Source organism: Lutra lutra, chromosome 4 (genome assembly GCF_902655055.1).
Source record: "Lutra lutra chromosome 4, mLutLut1.2, whole genome shotgun sequence".
Classification (NCBI taxonomy): Eukaryota; Metazoa; Chordata; class Mammalia; order Carnivora; family Mustelidae; genus Lutra; species Lutra lutra.
In genome coordinates, this window is record NC_062281.1 from 162,664,439 (window position 1) to 162,687,306 (window position 22,868).

At 49.3% G+C, this 22,868-nt stretch overlaps 1 protein-coding gene across 3 annotated transcripts; it reads right to left on the reverse strand.

Annotated features, from left to right (window-relative positions):
* Positions 1-1,275: 1,275 nt before the first annotated feature.
* Positions 1,276-21,405, reverse strand: KIF2C (kinesin family member 2C). 3 transcript variants are annotated; one of them, XM_047727572.1, is made up of 22 exons: positions 21,339-21,405; positions 21,182-21,254; positions 20,232-20,326; positions 17,386-17,487; positions 17,167-17,215; positions 14,869-14,991; positions 12,974-13,096; positions 12,349-12,449; positions 11,642-11,737; positions 11,141-11,195; positions 10,893-11,055; positions 8,452-8,542; positions 8,157-8,220; positions 7,990-8,081; positions 7,067-7,209; positions 5,861-6,065; positions 5,656-5,766; positions 4,266-4,333; positions 3,849-3,954; positions 3,639-3,752; positions 2,004-2,127; positions 1,276-1,909 (listed from the first exon to the last, which is right to left on the reverse strand). In XM_047727572.1, the coding sequence occupies exons 2-22, from the start codon at positions 21,243-21,245 to the stop codon at positions 1,827-1,829; spliced, it is 2,172 nt and encodes a 723-aa protein (XP_047583528.1). In that variant the 5' UTR covers positions 21,246-21,254; positions 21,339-21,405; the 3' UTR covers positions 1,276-1,826. The 3 variants fall into 3 exon arrangements, with proteins under 3 accessions (XP_047583528.1, XP_047583530.1, XP_047583529.1); XM_047727574.1 differs by lacking the exons at positions 21,182-21,254; positions 21,339-21,405 and adding an exon at positions 21,005-21,104; XM_047727573.1 differs by lacking the exons at positions 20,232-20,326; positions 21,182-21,254; positions 21,339-21,405 and adding an exon at positions 17,649-18,010.
* Positions 21,406-22,868: the final 1,463 nt, after the last annotated feature.

A 22,868-nucleotide genomic window follows, 5' to 3' on the forward strand; every position in this document is an offset into this window, starting at 1 on the left:
CAGGTGAGAAGATGGGTCAGGTCTGGTGAGGTTTTCATTTAATCTTTCCAGTTCTTGGGGCGCCTGGGTGGCTCAGTGGGTTAAAGCCTCTGCCTTTGGCTCAGGTCATGATCCCAGGGTCCTGGGATCAAGCCCCACATCGGCGCTCACCTCAGCAGGGAGCCTGCTTCCTCCTCTCTCTCTCTGCCTGCCTCTCTGCCTACTTGTGATCTCTGTCTGCCAAATAAATAAAATCTTTAAAAAAAAAAAAAATCTTTCCAGTTCTGTGAGGGCGGGTGTTGGTGGCCTCATCTTACAGATGAGGGGGAAAGTTAGGTATCTGGAAGCTTTTAAGGCCTCAGAGCTAGTGCCAGCTCTGTGAACTTGATTCAGCTGAACTTCTGAAGCCAGGTCCTACGGTTGGGTATCGAATGGCACCATCAGCTCATGCAATGAGGTAGAGAATGCTCCTGTTTTTCAATTTTTTTAAAAAATTTTATTTGACAGAGAGATCACAGGTAGGCAGAGAGGCAGGCAGAGAGAGAGGGGGAAGCAGGCTCCCTGCTGAGCAGAGAGCCCGATGTGGGGCTCGAACCCAAGACCCTGAGATCATGACCTGAGCCGAAGGCAGAGGCTTTAATCCACTGAGCCACCCAGATGCCCTGCGCCTGTTTTTCAAATGAAGTAACTGAGGCTGAGAGACCAGGGTTTGGTCTGTTTGAGCCAACTCTGCCCTAGAGCTTCTGTAGTAGCCCATGTGCCCCATGCTCCCCACCTGTCTTCCTGAGGCCTTTCTAGAACACACATTTGGTTGTGTGGCACTCAGACTAAAAATGTTGTAGTGGCATATTACTATGTAGATAATTCATGTTCCATGACAAGGAATCTGGAATCCTCCAGCTCCCAAACTGGCTGTGTCCTATGCTCAGTTCCTCAGCCCACCGGGCAAACGTCTAATTTTTCGAGACCAAACTGGTGTTGCTCATCAGATCCCTCCCAACCAGCAAGCCAAATGCCTTCTTGTCAGTGTTGCCACAGAATCTTTAATGTGCCTTAAGCAGACCATAACTGACAGAGCACCATCTCCTTTCTGCTGCTAGCTCCTGGCCCCAGGACAAAGAGGCAGCGAACAAGGCAGGGGCTGAGGCTTTACCACGTCACTGAAACTGCAGGTCTGGATCTGGGCTCCTTAGGAAGAGTTATGTAATCTGCACTACGGAGAGTGGCAGAAGTGTCTGTCCTTAGTCCGAGAAGGTGTAGACATGTCCAGGCCCTTCTCACACACCACTCAACAGATTGATTTTTTCCCCCTCTTTATTGTTAGACACAATGTATAAACACATAAAACAGTAAACAGCAGGGATCATCTTGGACCTCAAACACCATCAAGGAAGGAAGAGATCCCAGAGACCTTTTTTAAAGTACAAGACATAGTGCCTGAACCACAGGCATGGAAGGCAGGCCAGAGCCAGCAGAGAGCTGGACTAAAGGTTCTTTCCCTTTCCCCAGAGCCAGGATAACCCCACAGAGCCCCTCACTGGTAGCCAGTCCACACAGGCAGAAGGCCACCCAAGGGAAAACTCTATACCAGAAAGTCTTCCGCTCCTAGAAAGAATGGCAACACCCTTCCCATCCTTGCTGCCTTGAGGGCTACAACTGAGGAGAGGGGAAGCAGTGTCCCATGGCACTCTGACCCCCTCCCCAGCTACCCCCATATTTGGCATTTACCAAAGCCTGTCCCAGTTCAGACCCTGACCAGACCCGCCATGTGCCCAAAGTTTGCTGGGGAGGGATGGAGAGTGGAAGAGGCTGGGTGTGAAACCAAACAGATCTTTTATTTGCAGTCGTCACTGGGGCCGTTTCTTGTTGCTTATTTGTTTGCTGGCCTGCTCTTCCAGCTGCATGGCCAAGCGCAAGGCCTTGATGACATCTGGAAGGAAGGGGTGGTGGTGCACTGCGGGTCAGGGGGGTCACAGAGGCCCCTTTCCCTCAGGGCCGAGGCCCCACCCTCCAGCTACACCCACCTTGCAGCGCTGAGAAGTGCTTGGCTTGCTGGACCAGGGCAGACTCTGCCTTGTTCACGAAGGTCTCCAGGTCATAGTCTGGCTGCTCAGTCATCTCAGAGAGCTCAAGCCAGCCTGGCCCTTGCTGCGGTGACATGGGGGAAGCGCGTCAGTGCAAAAATGGTCAAACCAACCTAGCAAATCCTTCCTGTGCCCCCACTACCTGCAATGCAGACGACATGTGCGAGATGCCCGTTCCTCCAGCCACAGTCCGCCCTCTGCCTGCTGACCTCCTCCGGCAGAAATCCTCAGCTTGAATCCATCCTCTTTCCTGCCTCCAACTTGTCCCTCTCCCCAGGTCAAATGAATGTCACAATCTGTCTTGACACCACGTCAGAAACGGGAGCAGCAACTTTATTCTTTCACCTTGTTTGTGCCCGGATCCTACCAATTTTGCCCCTTAAATGGTACTTGAGTCTCGCGTCCTCACTCCAGTCCTGAAGTGGCCACGGCCACCCTCCATCTGGGCACCAACACCTCTCTTGAACTCTTAACAACAATCTCCTAACTGCTCTTAGCTCCAAAATGCCTCTACTCATGCTCTCCCACGTTCCCCAACCCGGCTCCACACTGACCTAAAGCTCTGATGAGACCGTGTCCTTCGATCCAACCACACTCCGCTTTATTCCCTTCTAAGGCATCCACTGCCCTCATGACCAAGTCCAGGCCTTGGGAGTGAACCATTGGTCCTCCAGCATCAGGTCCCCACTGACCTGGCCACGGCCTTAAGCTCCATCATCTGCTCACTCCTTTTGCTTTGACCAGAGTGAGCCTCTCATTCTTCCCGAAAGTACCATGGCCTTTCACACATTTGTACCCCTGAGCACTCCAGGGAGGGAGGACAGGCTTAAGTGCTTGCTCTTCATGTCCCCTCCTCAGTTCTAAGTGGCCCAAGCTCCTTTCCGTGCTGCCCCGAGTGCCCCACTGGCAGTGCACCCTCGGCCCCCCTCCGCTCTCCCACAGCAGGGGTCACAGCAGCACCAGCATCTACCGCCTCCTACACGCAAACTACATGCTGGGCGCTGCTTTAGAAGCAGATCACTTAACCCTCAGGCGCAACCACCCTGTCTTGCCCACTTTAGAGATGAAAAAACCGAGGCCTAGTGATGATAAATGACTTTCATAAGGAAATCAGCTTATAAATAGGAGAATCGGGACTGATCTAGTCTTATTTTATGGCGTGCTATTCATACCTCGAGTTTTTGGTCTTTGGTTTCAGCACAGCGGTTAACATATAAAAAGCTCTCACCAAACACTCTCTGAATAAACAAGCCAAGGTCTCTGCATATAAATCTCCCTCCAAAGCCTCAGTCAGGAGCACAGAGGAGAGACACTAGCTCTGGCTAGGAGGGTGGAGGAGAAAGGCTGTGTGGGCCAGGCTGGAGAAGGGGGTATGTTAATTAGTTGTTCTAGAACATCTAAATGAATAGGTGGAGAATGAAGGAATGCTAAGTAGAGGACTGCCTCTTGCCATCCCTATCTGAAGACCTGTGGGAGCAAAGCCCAGTTCATGTTCAAAGAACAGTGCTGAGCACCACTGAGGGCCTCTGCTAGGATACATATCCAATCCCCCACTAGTCAGGGCCAGCTCCTCACCTGTATAATCTCCTTGAGCTCCTCCATGGCCCTTTCCTCCAACTCCCTGATCTGAGACATGGCTTCGTTAAAGCTGGACATCTGGGAAGATAGTTCCTCCTCTTCCTTGGAGAACTGCAGGGGCCCAAAGGAGAGGTACAAACAGTATGGCCTAGTTCTGGTCTCAGCAGGCCACACTTCCGTTCTGCCTGGCCTCACCCCACACCTTACATTGCCTGGAATCAGGGACCCATGAGAGCTGGCTTCCATCTCTTCTGTTTCCATTTGAGTTGGCTGCTCCCCACTGGACCCACTGTGGGGGCTCAGCTCCTTGACCCTGAGGAAACAAGAAGGTCTCAGAGCCCACAGGAGCCTCCTTGGCACTCACGAGACTGCAGCATCACTCAGACCATGAGGCTCAAAGGGAGAAGCAGCTTTGACTTTGGCCTAGAGGACCCATACTGGCTCCCAACCAAGGCCTGAAGGGGACTGAGGCAGACCATCTAGCATCATGTCTGAACTCCCAAGTCTCAGCTTCACTGAGTCACAGAAGAATATCCTGAGGCACTGAGACTCCAGAGCTTCTTCCCTCTTCTCTCCTCCCTCCTGCAACCCTCTCCCCATCCCACTGGCCATGGGTACGAGTACCTGTCTGCATATCTTAGTGTGTTTAAAGTATATTCACAGGAGCTTATGCCCGGTGAGATCATGGCAATCTGCAAAAGGGGGAAACAGGCAGTTAAGTTCAACCCTTAACAAGATCACAAGGTAAGGGAACCAGACCACCTGCTGCTGGAGACTGCCAGGAACTGTCTGTGTGAGCTCCTGACTCCCACAGAGTATTGGAGCAGGGAGCTAATTAAGCACCCGCTCTGTGCCAGGCAACTTGCCCCATGGCCACCGAAAATTAAGGCACCTTGGAAATTGGATATCCGCCTTTAAAGGTATATCTGGTTACCATCCCCCCCAACCCATTGCTTTATCACTTTATTGACCCACTCTCCAAGGTCACATCTTAAGGAGCAGTGGCTCCTGCTGGAACCTTTTATTCACCCAGGCTCAGGAATGATGGGTTAGAGCTTAGTCCGAAATTCCCGCCTTCCCTAGTAGGCCAGAAAGAGATTTCATGGAGGGGAAGGAGGGCAGATCCTAGCTGGCAAGCTTGTAGATATAATAAGGAAGGGGACAAAAATCATTTACAGCCACATCCCTTTCCTATTTCTGAAGCTGTGAGCCAACGAACCTAAGGGAAGCCATAGAGGAGACGAGAATTTCCCTCTTCTGATTCCCACAGCTCTCCTTCTGAGTTGTGGGGCCCCACTTCATGGGGTAAGGGAGCAATGACCATCCCAAAACCAAAAGCTTCCCAGACATACAGTAAAGAGGGCAGATCCTTTCCTTCTCTCTTGAACAGGCAAAGAGGAAATTGGTACTAAAAGGCCATGGCAGGGTGGCAGGGGGAGGGTAAGTTTAGGGGGCAGCGCGGCTGGGCTGCAGTCGGTTGAGCGTCTGATCCTTGATATGGGCTCAGGTCATGATCTCAGGTGCTGGTATTGAGCCCCACGTTGGGCTCTGCACTTGGCGAGGAGTCTGTGCAAGGATTCTCTCTCTCTCGTTGTGCCCCTCCCCCTACTTGTGTACACATGCATGTTCTCTAATAAATAAATAAATCTTTAAAATAAATAAGTGAGGGGCGCCTGGGTGGCTCAGTCGTTAAGCATTTGCCTTCGGCTCAGGTCATGATCCCGGGGTCTGGAGATTGAGCCCTGTGTTGGGCTCCCTGCTCAGCAGGAAGCCTGCTTCTCCTTCTCCCACTCCCCCAGCTTGTGTTCCCTCTCTCGCTGTGTCTCTGTCAAATAAATAAATAAAATCTTTAAAAAAATAAAATGAAATGAAATAAAGAAGTGGATAAATAAAAGGCAGCAGGGTTTGCCCACTCAAGATGAAGCCTGGAAACCCAGGTGGCCAGGGGTACCAAACCCGCCCAGAAACAGGACTCAGGGTATTCCCACGCCACTTCCAGAGCGACCCTACTCACCATGCAGGTCCTCGAGTTCTCCCCGATAAAGGAGTCCCTCAGCACCTGGGTCAGCTTGCTCTCTCGAAACGGGGTGTGAGCCTTGTTCTGTCCCAGGGCCCTGATGCACTCCTGTGGGGCAGCAGGGGGCACTGGGGTCCCTTCCTTCCCTTTGAACCACCCACCTCCCGCAGGAGCCCCCCAGGCTGGCCGCCTGCGCCTCCACCTTCAGAGCCAGGAGGCTCTTGTTGATCTCTGCACCCTCCATGCGGGTCTGCCGGTCAGCGCTGGAAGTGTCCGCACCTCTCTCGTTCCCTGCCAGATCCACCAAAGAGAACTTGCCATGTACTCTCCCTTTGGCTCGAAGAAGAATCTGGAAGCAGGCATGGGAGCGGGAAGAGTTGGAGTTGGCAAACGTCTGCCCAGAGGTCCTGTGTCAAAAGAGAATGAAGAAAGGCTATAAGCCTCTGAAAGTTCCCGGCCGCTGTGACTCCCCAGAGTTCAAGCCACCCCACTCCACTGCACTAAGTTCTCTGTACAAGGGGCACAGGTCAGGACTCTGAGCAGTCCTGTGTCTTCTTGTCCCAGACTTCCGTTTTGTCCTCTGTGGGCAACAGCTCTCCCTCCAGCTCCAGACCTAACAAGTTTTCCTAGTAGTGAAAGTACTGGATTCTGTGCTACGGCCTTAGCAAGACCGCCCAGCTGCACGTGGGGAAGGAGTGGCCTGTGTGGCAGGGCAGGGGGGGAGAAAGAGGGGTTGTCACCAACCACTTGTCAAAGCTTGAGGGCCCTGAGGAGGGCAGCCCCCTCCCTGGGCGTCCATAAGCCACCCAGCGCTCCAGTGCACCATGCCTGGAGGCAGAGCACTTCCCTAACTCTGCAGAGGAGCGATGACACCATCACTTCCAGCCACAACAGACCCAGAGCGCCTCTCTCCCACCACAGAGGGAGAGAAGAGCAAGGAAAAGCCTAGAGAAGTCAGGAAGCATGCTTTAGGGTAAGAGCCTGGAAATAAAGTCTGCCTTGGTGGGGGGTGCCTGAGTGGCTTAGTTGGTTAGGCGCCCGCCTTTAGTTCAGGTCATGATCCTGGGGTCCTGGGATCAAGCCCCTCATTGGGCTCCCTGCTTAGCAGGGATCCTGCTTCTACCTCTCTCTCTGGCATTCCTCCTGCTTGTATTCTCTGTCAAATAAATAAATAAAATCTTAAAAAAAAAAAGTCTGCTTTAGTTACATCTATGACACTCTGACTTGCTCCTGACGAGCCTCTGGCCCTGGGTCATCTGCCCTATTGAGAGTCCTCAAGACAGGGGCCCTCACAGCCCTCAGCAAGCTGCAGAGGGCAGCACTCTGCAGGAAGAGCAGTGGGCTCGGAGCGAGGGTCTGTCACTTGAACCAGGGACTGGGGGCCCCTTCCCGTCACCATAATTCTGACCTGCAGGCACTGCCCATGTCGATCATCTTGATGACGTCATCAGCACAGCTAACCAGGCGCTCCTGCAGCCCGACCACCTGCACCTGCTGCTTGCCGTCCTCCAGCACACGCAGCTTGGCTTTCTTGTTGAGCAGGTCGAACAGCTGTGCCGGGCAGGGGAGCACATAGGGGAACAAGGCTAAGGCTGTCAGGGCCCGGCACCCCACCCAACAGTCCATCCTTCAGGGCCTGTCCCAGCTCAGATAAGGGCTGGTAGCAGGGAAGGCAGAGAGAGGTTAAGCTGGGTGGAGGGCAGTATCTGAGTCGGGCGGCCTCAGTGTGCTAGGACTCTGCTACTTTGCCAGCTATGGGAGCCTGGACCCGTCCATGCCTAACGGTTCCAGCCTTATTCCTCATCTGTAGAATAATGACCGTAATGCTTCCTCAGAGGTTACTACAGTGATTGAATGAGTTGAGACATGTGCTTATAGCACACTATACCATATCAATAATCCACATTAGCTATAATTATTATTATTAGCATGGAGATCCTGCTCTGAGGAAGGCAGCTCTGTATAAGCACGGACGGTAGAGATAGAGGGTACAGAGCATAAGGGGCGGAGGGGAGAGTAAAAGAGATGAACAGAGAACAAACGTACACGATCAGGGGAAGACTAGAACGGTCATAAAGGAGGTGGGTCAAGGGAAGACAGGGCATACACAAGGCAAACCTCCCCCACAAGACTGAGCCCTGAGGAGCGTTACTGATCTACTTGCTGAGCCTGGGCCCCATCTCCCCATCACACACATCAGGGCAGAGGAGCCCATCAAAGCCTTGATGGTCCACAGGTTGTTTGGTTTCTACCATTTTTAGCCAATCTCAAGGACTTAGATATTTCAGGGGCCCCAACAGTATAAATAGGGGCTCCTTGCCGGCTAGCTACCTTCCCATTATAGATCTCGAAGAATGTCACGTAGACTTCCAGGCCCAGGTTCCGGTAGCGGGGCTGATTCTTCAGGAGGAAGACATCGCGGGCTGTGGGAGACAGCTGGGTAAGCAAGCAGCCTGGCTTCGTGTGCCTGACCCCAGTGCGGCAGAACACATACTTACAGGCCATGGCGTAGATCCCTTTGGATGCATTCTGGGCTTTCCCAGAGAGGTCTCCGCCCATGGTCTGCAAGGGAAGGGGCGGGAGACTATGGTGAAGGGCCCTGAGCCTAGGCCCGAGCACTACAGGCTGCATCACTGCAGCGGGCCCACGCACCGAAGCTGATAAGCTGCACTGGCCAAGGCATCCGGCACAAGAGTCTCTGGTGACGGGGCATCGGGGCATCGGGGCATCCCTTTCAGCGACCCACTGTGACACCATGGGCAGGTGTGCTCCCTGCTAGGCCTGAAAACTCACATGTGTCTTGCCACTTCCCGTCTGGCCATATGCAAAACAGGTTGCTTTTCCCCCTTCAAAGATGGTCTGGACCAGTGGCCTTGCTGTGAACCTAGGAGAAAGGATAGGGGAAAATATCCTCCCTAAAATGTGCTTCCTAGAATGTGGCCCTATTGCTCCTTCACTGCAGAACTTCTGGGGTCTTCAATTCCTCCTTCCAAGCACTCGCACTTTTCTCCTGCAAAGTGGTTCCACTGGACCCCACCCCCCACTTATAAACTGAAATTCTCCCAGCCAGCTGGGGAGGGCTGGGCTGACCTGCCGAGAAGAAGATGGTGGCCTTCACTCTGACTGAGCCACCAGCCCTCCCTCTGACCGTGAAGACCCAAAGTGAAACCCTGAGCTTAGCCACTGACTGCTAGCATAAGAAACACTACAAAGATTAGAGGAAACCCTCTAAAGTAGGAGCTTAAAATATTTTACGTTTTGTGAGCCACGTAGGTCTCTCAAATTTTTTTAAAGATTTTTTAAAAATTTAATTTAAAAAAATATTTTATTTATTTATTTGACAGAGATCACAGGCAAGCAGAGAGGCAGGCAGAGAGAGAGAGGAAGGGAAGCAGGCTCCCCACTGAGCAGGGAGCCCGACATGGGGCCTGATCCCAGGAGCCTGGAATCAAGACTGGAGCCGAAGGCAGAGGCCTTAACCCACCGAGCCACCCAGGCGCCCCTAGATTTTATTTTTAATTGCTCTCTATACCCAACAGGAGCTTGAACTCATAACCCTGAGATTCAGAGTTGCATGCTCCACTGACTGAGCCAGACAGGTGTCCTGCTGTCACATTTAAAAAAAAAAAAAAAAAAAAAAAAAATCCTTTAAAAACAAAGAAACCATTCATTCTTAGTTAGAGAGCCCTTTTTATAAAAAAGGGACCGTGAGCCAAATTTGGTCCATGGGCTGTAGTTTGTTATCTTCTGGTCTGGAGCAGTCCTGACAATAGAATTTTGTGCTAGAGAGCCCGGGTAGCTCAATCGGTTAGGCATCTGACTCTTGGTTTCAGTTCAGATCATGATCTCAGGATCAGGAGATCGAAGCCGAGTTGGGCTCTGAGCTCGGCAGGGAGTCTGCTTGAAAGATTCTCTCCCTTTGCCCGTGTGTGTGTGTGTGTGTGTGAGCTCTTTCACTCTCCCTAAATACCTAAATATATTAAAAAAAAAAAAAAATAAAAGAACTTTCTGTGATGACAGAAATGCTCTCTACTGTGCCAGTAGCAGCCCTAGCCCCGTGTGGATAGAACGCACTTAAAATGTGGCTAATAGGACTCAAGAACTGAATTCTGGGACACCTGGCTGGCTCAGTTGGTAGAGCATGCAACTCGATCTCAGGGTCACGTGTTTAAGCAAAAAAAAAAAAGAGAGAGAGAGAGAGAGAACCGAATTCTTTTTTTTTTTTTTTTAAAGATTTTATTTATTTATTTGTTAGAGAGAGAGAGAGAGCATGAGCACAGGCCAACAGAGTGGCAGGCAGAGGCAGAGGGAGAAGCAGGCTTCCTGATGAGCAAGGAGCCCGATGTGGGACTCGATCCCAGGACGCTGGGATCATGACCTGAGCCGAAGGCAGCTGCTTAACCAACTGAGCCACCCAGGCGTCCCGAGAACCGAATTCTTAATCTTATTTTTTACTGAAATAGCTACAGGATGGTGGGGCACCTGGGTGGCTCAGTGGGTTAAGCCTCTGCCTTGGCTCGGGTCGTGATCTCGGGGTCCTGGGATCAAGCCCCGAGTCGAGCTCTCTGTTCGGGGGGAGCCTGCTTCCTCCTCTCTCTCTGCCTCTCTCTCTGCCTACTTGTGGTCTCTGTCTGTCAAATAAATAAATAAAATCTTTAAAAAAATAAACAAACAAATAGCTACATGATGGAGTGCCTGGTGGGCTCAGTCAATGGAACGTGTGACTCTTGATCTCGGGGTTGTGAGTTCGAGCCCCACCTTGGGTGTAGAGACTACTTAAAAATCTAAAAATACAACTAAAAACTAAAAACCACATAAGGCTTGTGGGTGCTGCATTAGACAAAGCAGTGCTAGTGTTTGCACTAGTGTTACCCACTGCTAAGCTCAGTGGGGAACAGAGTGGCTGCATAAGATACTAGAAAAACCGCTCCCTGCCGCCTGCCCAGCCCAGCCTCAGCAGAGTGCAGTGGGTAATACCTCATTCATGAGCCACTCAAGGATGGGCTGCTGAAGATGCAAAATGGGATGTGACAAGCCCAAGTGGGGCCTTCCTGTTGCCTGGTAGTCTGAGTCGGACTCAGAGTCAGAGCCAGCTCTGTGATGGCTGACCCAAGGGAAATATGAGGCCAGGAAGGGCCTCAGAGTCCCGTGGCTGTGAGTAGTGTTACCACAATATCCTGCATGGAAAAGAGGAAGGCTGGGAAAAGGGGGGAGGAAAGGGGCAAGAGACTAACCTGTAGACAACTTCATTTGAAACTGTTTCATCAAATGCAAAGTCAAAGCAGAAGGCTTGGTTCTCCAGATACTTTGTTAAGTCTACTTTTAACTTGGGCTCGTGGACCAAGAGGAGACACTTGCTGGGAATGGAAATCACATCAATTTCTTTCTTGGCCAATTCTGCAGAAGGAGAGTATTTCAGGGGATGATTCCTGGACACGGAGGATGTCAGTCCAGAGCCTCCTTCTGACCGAGCTGGGCTTACCTTGTTTATTCAGCGGCCGTTTCCTCACACAGACACAGATCCTGTGCTCTTCGATCTTCAAGAGGATGAGAGAAGACAACCACCCAGTGAAAGGTCAGAGCAATACTGAAAGAACCCTTCCTCTTCCAATCCAGTGTCTGGCTCACTCTGGGGCCAAGACCCGACACCAGGACCCCTGCGCCTCCGCTGATAGTTACTCAGAGCACAGCAGGCAGCACTGAATTTCCTCCCCAGTTTTCTCACGCTGCTGCCTACGGGGTGCAGGTCTACTTCCATGATTCTCAGTAAGGATCTAGCCAACCTATGCACGTGAGGGTGACAGTTTTGGAGATCAGACTCTCCCATCCAGCCTTAGTAGCTCCAGTCCAGCAAAGGGTACTGAAAATACCTCAAGGGCCAGTGCAGATACCTGCAGGCCCTCACTCTCCTAAAGAGGAAATTTGCCTTTCAATTGTACACTTACTCAGGAAGGAGGGGTAGAAGCCCTTAGGGTTTACTTACAGGATCTGTCACAGTAAGCGGATGGCATTCCAAAGTAGTCCGAAATTCTTTGATCATCCGGGCAAATTCCCAGTTTGGAAAGCTGTTGTCATACTCCTGTTTGGGACAAGGGCAAAATAGGATGGACTGTGGACATGCTGCCATGTAAGGGCTCTCAGAGCTCAGCTCTTCACATGCATGCAGCCCTCCAGTTGACAAAGCCCCCCAGTCTTACTTCCTCCCACCCTGGCTCTAGGTTGAGAACTTAGGAACAAAACCCTGAGGACGGAGGTTGGCAGGGAGGTGCCTATGCATGCACCAAACCAATCTAGGAACTAGGGCCAGAGCCACTGTGGCCTTTTTAGGAGACCAGCATGTTGAGTTTCCCGAGAGCCACGAACCCAATTGAGGGGAAGTGCTCCAAACTGGAACTCCTTTGCAGCACTGCCCCCCGCTCCCATACATGCAGCTGGGGCCAGGGGAGCAGGAAAGCAGGCAACTCCACCCTGCAGGTCCCTGCGATGGCACATATCAATCAGCAGGACATATTTCTTGCCCGAAGTCTTCAGAAAAATATCTGACTTACTTGTTCTCTGAGTCCAAATGAGAAAGCAGTTAAATTTCCTAGATATCAGAACTGGAAATGCTGGGGCCCGACTGTATCTCCATCGCTGGTGAGGGTGCAGTTAAGGACATCTGTCCAAAAACCCTTGACCTAAGAAAAGTACCTGTGCTCGCTTTATTCTCATTTCGGAGTTCTGGGCCCTCTTCTCTTCTCGCTTGTTCTTCATTTTCTCCATTTCCTTCACAATACATGATTTCCTCCGAACTGTGGGAGGAGGGGGAAGGAAGCCCATTATTACCTGTCTAAGCCAGCCAGCCTACTCTTCAGCTGCTGTCCTGAGTCCTGGGCCTTTCCCAGGACTAGGCCTTCCCCAGACCCTTGCTTTTAAATGACCAGATGCAAGGAGAGGCAGCAACAGATGAGACTGTTGGGAGGGCCAACCCTGCAAAGCAAAGACTTGCACGAGCACTCTAGGCCTAACCCAAGCTCTCTCCACGCCTCTGTGGCATTTTCTAAACAATCAGAAGAGGGGATGCCATCCCTGATTGGTCTGATGGTCATTTTGGGTTATCCTTCTGGTGTTGGCCAAGACTTGAGCTGTGACAACATCTCGACTACATCAGAGGGCTCTTGTCAGCTAGTGGGAACAGGGTCACTTCTAGTGAAAGACCGATGCCACAGCCACAGGAAAACGTGCTTCCATGTGACAAACATGGTTTGAATTCAGGTGCCAAAGCAGGCCAGGTTTGGGACAGGACGGAACAAAGCAGATAGCTCAGTGTATCTACCTGGGTTCACAGGGTTTGCAGAAGAGCTGCCTCGGATGGAATGGACCTGCTCTTCCACCTCCTCGCTGACCATCGTCAATGGTATTTCAGCCACTGCAGGGCAAGAGGGCCTAGAGGGGCCAGCTGTGGGGGAAGCAGAGTCATTGGAGAAGCAGGCAGGCAAACCAGAGCTGTGCTCCTCTGAGCCCCAGCAGGTCACGGGCCAGGACAAGTGCAACACACTGCCGGCCCAGCAAGGGCTGGGGCTCCCACAGTGTGAGCAGAGCCTGGGCTTTCCCTCCACCTCAGCCAGCACCCGCCTCCAGTCAGTCTCCCTGCAGCGGCTGGCTCCTGGCGCCAAAATTCTTGGAGGGTGAGGCACCTGGCTGGCTCACGCAGTAGATAGTGCAACTCTTAATCTCAGGGTTGTAAGTCTGAGCCCTGTGCTGGGTGTAGAGATTACGTAAAGATAAAATCTTTTAGGGGCGCCTGGGTGGCTGAGACTCAGTCTGTTGAGTGTCCGACTCTTGATTTTGGCTCAGATCGTGGTCTCAGGGTGATGAGATCAAGATCAGGGGAGTCTGCTTGGGATTCTCTCTCCCTCTCCTTCTGCCCCCACCCCACCACTCTCTCTTTCTCGTTCTCTAAAATAAACAAATCTTTAAAAAAATAAACATAATCTTTAAATTGAAAAAAATATATATATCTTAAAGGGTATGTAAATAGCTCAGTATGGACTTCACCACAAAGTGAAACCCTCTAAAGGCCTGAAGATTTCAGGCTTGACCCAAGTGTGGGTTCTTAGGCCAGGGCTTTCTACTCATTTGGAAGAAAAGCTAGGACTTTCTGACTTCTCCAAAGCCTTGGAGCCTGGATAGCTAACAGGAACAGACAGAAAAGCCAGGAGAAACAGGAACCAGAGTACACCTGGGTGGCTGTTGGTTAGTATCTGCCTTTGGCTCAGGTCATGATCCAAGGGTCCTGGGATCGAGTTCTGCATCAGCTCCTTGTTCAGCCAGGAGCCTGCTTCTCCTTCTGCCTGTCTTTCTCTCTCTCTCTCTGCCAAATAAATAAAATCTTAAAAACAAACAAAAAACAAAAAACAAAACCAGGAACCTGAGTGACAACTAAACATACTAATTCAACCCAGAAAGGCACATCCCATGATAACTCATTACTTTCCATACCTGGTTGTGACTCTTTTATTTACCTTCATTTTATTAGAGCTCAATTTGATACATGTAAGATGTAATGATTATACATCTTACAAAATCTACACCTGCTTTATCTAATAAAAGCTAACAACTAAAAATATTTTTAGTTTCTTTTTAAGATTTTTATTTAGTTGACAGAGAGCACAAGCAGGGGCAGAGAATGACGGAGAGGGAGAAGCAGATTCCCCACTGAAAAGGAGCCCAACATGGGGCTCAATCCAGGATGCTGGGATCATGACCTGAGCCAAAGGCAGACACTTAACCAACTGAGTCACCCAGGTGCCCTTAAAAATATTTTAAAAATTTCATTTATACAAAGTCCAAAAAGGGAAAAAGTTAATTTATGCTATCAGAAGTCAAGATTATAGGTACCCTTAGGGGCTTAGGAACTGTCAGGAGCTTGACAGGGACTGCTGGGTTGCTAGTAACCCTCTGTTCGATCTGGGTGCAGTTACATGAGTGTGTTCAGTTTGTGAACCATACACTCAAGGATATGTTTGCTTTTCTGTATATATATTATGTTTCAATTAAATTAAAACAGTAAAATTAAATGATTTCCTAATAAGGGACCAGTGGGGTGGGGGTAGAACAGAACTGAAGCCAGGGGAGTAAGGAATCTCAGGATATTCTAGGACAGGGATAGGACAATGTGTGAGGAGCTGTTCCAGAGCCTCAAACAGGGAAAACAGATTCATCACTCACTGGGAACTGAAAAGTGCTTGCGGGAATTTGAGGACGCTGGTAGCTCTACCTCCATATCATTCTCCTGAGTGGTGATGCGAACCTCTGAGACAGTAGACATTCGAGTGGAACGGCTGCGGAGACCTGAAGACCCAAGGGCAGTGGCCAGTCAGTGCAGCACGATCAGGAGGGCCAATGGGGGCCACTAGGGGGCAACCCTCCAAGATTCTGCACAGAGTCCAGACCCCCAGGAAAGGAGCCCACCAGCTTCCCATTCCTTCCACCAGAGGAAAAGGAAAAATTAGAAAGGCCAAGTACTAGTGACCCCAAAACTAATCTGCTCATTCTGCCCATCTGAGAGCTCCCAAGAGCAAGGGTATCTCTGACAAGAGCATCTGTCTCGAGTAAATGGGGGGACCTACAGCCAATCTGAAATCCTTTCTGAAGAGGCAGAGCTAATCTCAGAAAAAAAGCATTATTAAACCTTAACCATCTTACCCTACCACTGTACAACCTTCCCATATTTTAAAACAACACTGTAAGGTAAGTATCAGTATTCCCATCTGATGGGGGTGGGGCACAACATCTCAGAGAAATTAAGCAATTTGCCCATAGTCACACTCAATTAGTAAAGGTTGGAGCCAGGATGTGAACCCAAGACTTTTAAGATTCCAAACCCTGGGCTTTTCCCACTGCTCCAGGATGCTTTACAGAGCCGGGCCCGGCCACATCATCAGATCACTACATCATCAGGGTCAGCTACACTGACTTTCTGGAATCTTAAAAGAATGCTTAACTGAGAGAAAACGGAGTTGTATTTGAATTCTTGTTAATTTCTACCCACTTATATAGTTTCCCTCCATAAGAGAGAAACAATTTATCACCTACGAAGTAAGTCAGAAACTTGGAAATAGAATACATGGTATAACATAGGCAAACATTAACTTGGATGGAATTTCTGAGTCTCCTAAGTCTAGGCTGATCTGATGGCTCTGTATCAACCATTTCTTTCATTAAGAGCATAAATTGCCATCATTTTCCTATTTCCCAAAAGATTTGTCATCTCGTGTTTCATTTCTACGCTGAACAGCATGCACCTGTACTAGGATCTGTTTTCCATTGACAGGGGCTGGGCAATGTCCTCTGAGCACAGGCATATGCAGTGCAACCATTCCCATTTCTCTCGCAGGTCCCCATGGTACAGGTAGCAAGAGGGCCAGCGCCCTACCGCTCAGGCCCAGCCCAAGCTTGCAATTGCACCACCTTCCACCTGGGCTTCCCCTAACCTGAAGCTCCAGGAAAGTAGTTTCTGGGCCCCTGCGGTAGGTGGACCCTGTCGGGCAGGGATCACCCCTGGCTGGGACAGGCCACGCAGGCTGTTAGGGATAGCTGGCTCTGAGTAATGAGTGGGATTTCTTGGGCAGTTTGTACCTACAGCCACCAAACCCCCTACAACTACAGACTATTACGGTCAGAGTTGGTGTATGTGGACTACTTCTGCAGAGAAAGGCCAAGCTTCTTCTAGACTTCAAGGCAATGCTCCTACTCTTCCCATCCTACCCTACCTGCAGATCTCCACAGCAACATCGACTATTTCTAAACAGCCTGGACCTAGCTTTTCTCTCAGCCTGCTCCCCACCTCACTCCAAGGCACACTGTTCCTTTGAGGAAAGAAAACAGGCCCATGGGTGGCTGATTACTGCTCTGGATTCTACAGGAAAGGCTTCGAGGCCAACTGGCAAATTTCCCAAATGCATCAGGTCCTTGGAAGGTTGGCCTAAGGGCTGGATTCTATTTTTTTTTTTTTTAAAGCACTTTATTGAGGTATGATTGAAATACAAAAAGAAGATATTTATTCAACTCGATGTGTCTGGAAATAAAGTAAACACCCATGAAACTATCATTATAATAATCGATGCCATAAACTAACCCATCACTTCCTAAGGTTTGTTCCTACTGTTTTGTAGTTTGTTTATTTTTGTTTTGTTGTTAATATACAATCCACCCTCACAGTAAAATTTTAAGTACACAATACACTGTTGCTAATCACAGACCAGATTTTTTACGTGAGATCTCCAGAACTTATTTCCTATCAGTGAAGTTTCTCATGAAACTTTGTACTCTTTGATGAAAATCTCCCTATTTCTCCCTCCCTATAGGTTGGATTCTTTCTAAGATGCTTGGAAGACAGCGCAGGACTCAGCCCACGTACAGTCACCTACTAAAGTGGAGCAATGATTCTGTCACCACTTCCTGTGCCCCAGCAACATTACTCCAGGCACAAACCCCATGACGGTAAGCCAAGAGAAATCCATTTACCTTCCTTTGGAGCAGGAATTTTGGAGTTGACTGATCTGCGTTTTTGTTTCTGAAAAACAGAACAGACCATCACAATATATGGCTCCTATCAATATTCAAGGACCTATCTTGGGTCCATGTGTCATGCTGAAGTCCTAGGCAGTCCCAGAAAATCAGCAAAAGCCAACAAGCCAAGCAGATCACCTGGAGCACTGGTTCGGCCACATGACAAGCACCTACCTGGACTGTTACATTCTCCTGCAGGGGCAGATTGTCCTTTGGGTGTAAGGGAAGAAGTTGTAAAAGCTCTGGGTTTATTGCCGCCACATCATCAAAATCAATCTGCAGAGAGCAAGTAAAAAGTTTTGGTGGGAACAACATAGCTTCTTCAATCCAATCGCATCCCTGCAACCAAGGCTACCCCTAGATTCAGAATTTACCAATTTTATAAGTTCCACCAAGTACCAATAACTATAAACAAATAGTCGTTAGTAGTGGTTTACCATCTAGATGGATATTGGTTCCCGAATGCCAAGCCAATGGTAGATGTCAGTGATGAGAACGAGGTAAAGAGGAGGGCAGGCAGACAGGCAAACAGGCAGTCCACAGTAGATCTAGGCCACCTGGCTCCCCTACTGTTCTGCTGGGCAGTGGGGTCCTGCTGGGCACAGTCCCCTGAACACTTCTTGCTGGCTGACACGGAGGAGGAAACGAGTTCTGTCTCGGAGATAGTCAAAATGGAGGGCCCTCCTGGATCTTACGGGCGGGGAAAAGTTCCCGAGAGCTGCTACCTAACCCTAAGTCTACCTACATTTTCTACTGGGCCCAGAAACTTCTTCCCTAGTAACGGCTTCCTGCTCATGCCTTCCCTACTTCATGCTCGTGCCTGTAATGAGGTCACAATTCTAGGTTTACATCACTAGAGTCCTGCAACTCTCTAGGAACAACTCAAACTTCATCAGCATAATTCACAGCAGTTCACAACACAGTACCAATGTGTTTATCTGCATCTCGAAATGGTTTCGAGCTGAAGCATGTACTCCAGGGTGCAAGTTTTACTTCCTACATATGCAACCTGTGTTTATTAACTAGCTTATTTAAACATTTATTAGGCACGATTAAGGCACTAGGGGGGAAAGTATTCAAAGATGAATTAAGACAAACATTGCCCTTGTCTTCAGTTAGCTCATATTCTAATGGAGAAGTCATGTGGACAGAGGGCTAGAAACCAGGGCAGCACAGGACAAGGATAGAATCACCAAATGCAAAAGCTGGCAAGTACTTCAGTAACCAAACTTTTGTCCCTGTTTCTTGGACAGCTACAGACCCTTACACCTCTCCTGTTTCTGACACTTAAACCACAGGAAACAAACAACATAGGAGACCAATGATCTAACCCTAGTTCTGGCATTAAGCAACTCTCACATTGATGATTCAGAGTGAAAGCCTCAGTTAACATCTCAGGAAGGAGTAAGAGTGACAGTGTGAAGGCAGCAAGGCACTAGGCACGGTCACAGCATGGGGCCTGGACACATCTACCCACGGGGCCAGCATACTTTGCAAGAAGAGTGTATGGTATAAGGAAAAAGGATGACTGATGTCAGATCCTGAAAAGGCTTTGAACACCTAAGATGTTCAGACCTTATTCCAAAGGCAGTATCTGAGCTGGAGTGAACCCAGACAAGAGCTATATTTCTAAACAACAAAAAAAGGCTAACAAACAAAACCACAAGGAATTACTAATAGCTGGTTGAAAAGAATTTTAGGAACCTCTTGACTCAAGGGCAGATAGTGTAAAGTATTCAATCCTTTTATTTCTCAAATATACCACCTAAATATCTGCATACCTTCCAGAGGGGACTATGCTAGGCAAGTCCTTTTCATGTGTTACCACATTATGCTCCATGAAAGAAGGTCCAGGTCTGTCTTATGCACCTCAGTGTCCCTTCTGGCATTTTGGAACCACTACAAAAGTGTCTGTTGAATAAATCCTGACAATAGCCTTATGAGGTAGATATTATTATCAACCTCATTTTTTTTGGTGAGGAAGCTGGATTTCTTCCTTTCTTTCTTTCTTTCTTTTTTTAAAGATTTAGTTTATTTATTTGACAGAGTGAGAGAGATCACAAGTAGGCAGAGAGGAAGGCAGAGGGAGACAGGGAAGCAGGCTCCCCACTGAGCAGAGAGCCCAGTGTGGGGCTCTATATACCCTGAGATCATGACCTGAGCCACCCAGGAGCCCCAATTAAATACCATCTTAATGGGGAAAAGGGAAGAGAAATACTCTCAGGGAAAAGTAAATGATTTCTAGAAAAGATGAATGGACCTTCATCTTTCCAATGCTCCCCAGCGCCTACAGAATAAAACCTTAAACATCTTAGTGCCAGAGATGAAGACCCTCTAGTCCCCTTTTTCAACTGTTCAACATCCCGAGCCTTCCACTGCCTGGAGCAAGCTTCTTTACTAGTCCCTATGAGGGCCATCGCACTGTTTTGGTTAAGCCTTCCCGTCCCACCCCCACCAGTAAGTTACCTTACTGTAAGTAAGTAACATCCTCAGTAAGTTACCATCTCTGAGATGCTCTAGCTCTATTCATCTTGCCATTTATCAACAAGGTGCCCTCTGTTATTTGGCGTTTCAGGAATATTTTTTCTCCTCAACCGGGTTATCAATTTTGCTCTCTGATGCCATAGGTATTTTGCACTCAGAAGCTAGGGTACATAAGCAAGGTTTTAGGATTCTGTGCAGTTTGTCTTCTACAGACACACCAGAAACTGTTGATTGCTTCAATTTAGACCAGGCCTGACTAAATAAATTCCTAACGCATCCAAAGAGGACCATGTTTTAAGATTTGGGAGGACAAGGCAGCATCAGATACAAGGCTCTCACAAGTTCCATTTCCAAATAGATCTTTTTGTTTGTTTTTTTAGTTTATGTAATCTATCTGCCCAACATGGGGCTCGAACTCAGGACCCTGAGATCAAGAGTCTCATGCTCTATAGACTGAGCTAGCCAGGTGCCCCCTCACACAGATCTTTTAGGGAAGAAGGTGTTAAATGTGGTAGAGGCATTCTCATAGAACTTACCTCTTTGCCCTTTGTGGCATCTCCTTCTGTCCATTCCACTGAAACGCAGGATTTCTCCAAATTCACAGTCCTTACATTGGCACTGTGGATTATGCCTACGGTATGAAAGTCCAGTTTACATCTTTTTCACTCATAGAATCCCACAGAGACTCTAATGTGGAGATGACCCAAGGAAGGGACCGCTGCCTTTTTCTTTATTTTTCACACTAGAAGACAAATCTCCTGGCACCTCACCCATAGAATATCCCACTATGAGGTAGGCAGGGAACAGGACTTAAACTGTGCTGTAGGAGTAAGGATTCATCTCCACTCAAAAGAGAGAGTACAGTGAGGTGAAGGTATATTTGGGCAGAGGAGTCACTCTAGTCCTTAGGTACTGTTCCTCAACATGCACTGAGACTTGAGGCTCTAGAGCCCTTAGGTTTCCCTACCTCACTCCCAATGGTTATATCTGACCATTCTAATGACAGGGTATATTAGACCTGCCAGAGATGCGGTAGCTGCTTAACCAAAAAAAGAGGACAGAATTGCACGCTCCTCAAGAGCAAAGATCTTTTCTGCCTGATTAACCCTGAATCCCAGTGCGTGACATACTGCAAATGCAGAATATTTAGAGAGGAATACAGGGGCCAGGAAGCCGAGGTCCTACAAAAGCAAGGCAGTTTCAGAGGAGAACTCTGGAGGCGAAGTGAATCTAGCAATCCTAACTTCCCTAGGAGGACCACTGACTTGGAGGAGCCCCGCCCACTTCCGAGGACAGGCAGGGGACCCACCGCCAGGGGAAGCCCTGGACCCGGGTAGAAAAGACCGACTGCCAGTGCAGATACCCAGACCAGGTGGAGGCGGGGGAATTCCCAACAGTGTCTCGACCCCGCCGTTTGGGGGGGAGCAGTAATTTCAGCCGTCTCACAGCCCAAGTGTCCTCTTGATCTCGCGACCCCGCCTCTCACCATTACTGCGTTGGATCTTGATGGTAAGACCGGGAAACAGGCGGGCCTGAAGGGACGAGTCCATGGGCAGTCGCCGGGAAGAGAAACACGAAATGCAAAAAAAAGAAAAACACAAAACAAAACCCCCAAAACAAACTCACAGCTCTGGTATCCCTACCAAGTCTTAACGCTGAGCAAACCGCCGCAGTTTAAATCCCGCGCGCCGGCGTCTCTCACAACGTCATCACGCTGCCACTGGCCTCGCTTCCGCCAGACCACGTCGCCCTTCACAGCCTATTGGGATATGTAGTCTCGGGTCGGTTTTCCGGAGCCTAGGACCGCCCACCCGCCAGCCACACCCCCGCGCGCGGGGCCTAATGGGAACTTGGGAAGCGTCCTGATGGGAGATTTCCTGTTCCCTGCGTAAGGCGGGAAGCTATGTGTGCAACTGGTTTCCCCCAAACTGAGAAACTCCAGTATGGTGTTTGAGACCGAGACCAGAGGGTCCTTCAGACAGGGGTTTAAATCGCGACTTCTTCAGTTACTAGTTTGAGAAACTGGACTCGTGCTTTCCTTTGCGCAATGAGGAACGTTCTTTCTCTTTTCTCTCTTCTCTCTCTTTTAAGAATTTATTTGACAGAGAGAAAGCAGAATCAGGGGGAGCGGGAGAGAGAGAAGCAGGCTCCCCTCTGAGCAGGGAGACCCACATGGGGCTTGATCCTAGGACCCTGGGATCATGACCCAAGCCGAAGGCAGGAGCCTGGATCGTGCTTTCATCCTCAGGGAGTTATTGCGAAATTTAAATGAGGAGCTATGTTTAAAGTGCTTGGGAGACACATTACCTGGTCTTTTACTGTCTACCACGTGCTAGGCATGGTGCTGGGTGCTAAAGATAATAATAGTGAACAAGACATAGTTGTGCCCTTCTTGACCTAACGTTTCTTTCTTTCTTTCTTTCTTTCTTTCTTTTTTAAGATTTTATTTATCAGAGAGAGAGAGAGGGAGAGAGAGCGAGCACAGGCAGACAGAATGGCAGGCAGAGGCAGAGGGAGAAGCAGCCTCCCTGCCGAGCGAGGAGCCGGATGTGGGACTCGATCCCACACGACGCTGGGATCATGACCCGAGCCACAGGCAGCGGCTTAACCAACTGAGCCACCCAGGCGGCGTCCTTTGACCTAACGTTTCTAATGTGAACAGGGAACAAAACGAAGTAACAAGTAAATTACAAGCTGTGGGAAGTGCTCTGAAGGAAACTGAGATCTGTGAGAGAAAATAATGGACGAGCCTCCTTTATTACTATTTTTTTTTTAAGATTTTATTTATTTATTTGACACAGGGAACAAAAGCAGGGGGAGTGGGAGAGGGAAAAGCAGGCTTCTGCTGAGCAGGGAGCCCTATGTGGGACTCTGTCCCAGAACCCTGGGATCATGACCTGAGCCAAAGGCAGATGCTTAAGGACTGAGCCACCAAGGTGCCCAGGAACTTACTTTAGATAAAGTGGCCAGGGAAGAAATCTTTGAAGTGATATCTAACCCGAGTCTAGAGAACAAGAAGGAACAAACTATGTCAAAGTGGAGGGCAGGAAGGTGGAGAGCATCCCAGACTAAGATCAGAGGATGGCGTGTGCAAAGGCCCTGAAGCAGGAAAGAACTTAATTTTGTTCGAAGAACTGAAAGAAGCCCTTGAGGCTGGAAAGCAAGAGGAGGGG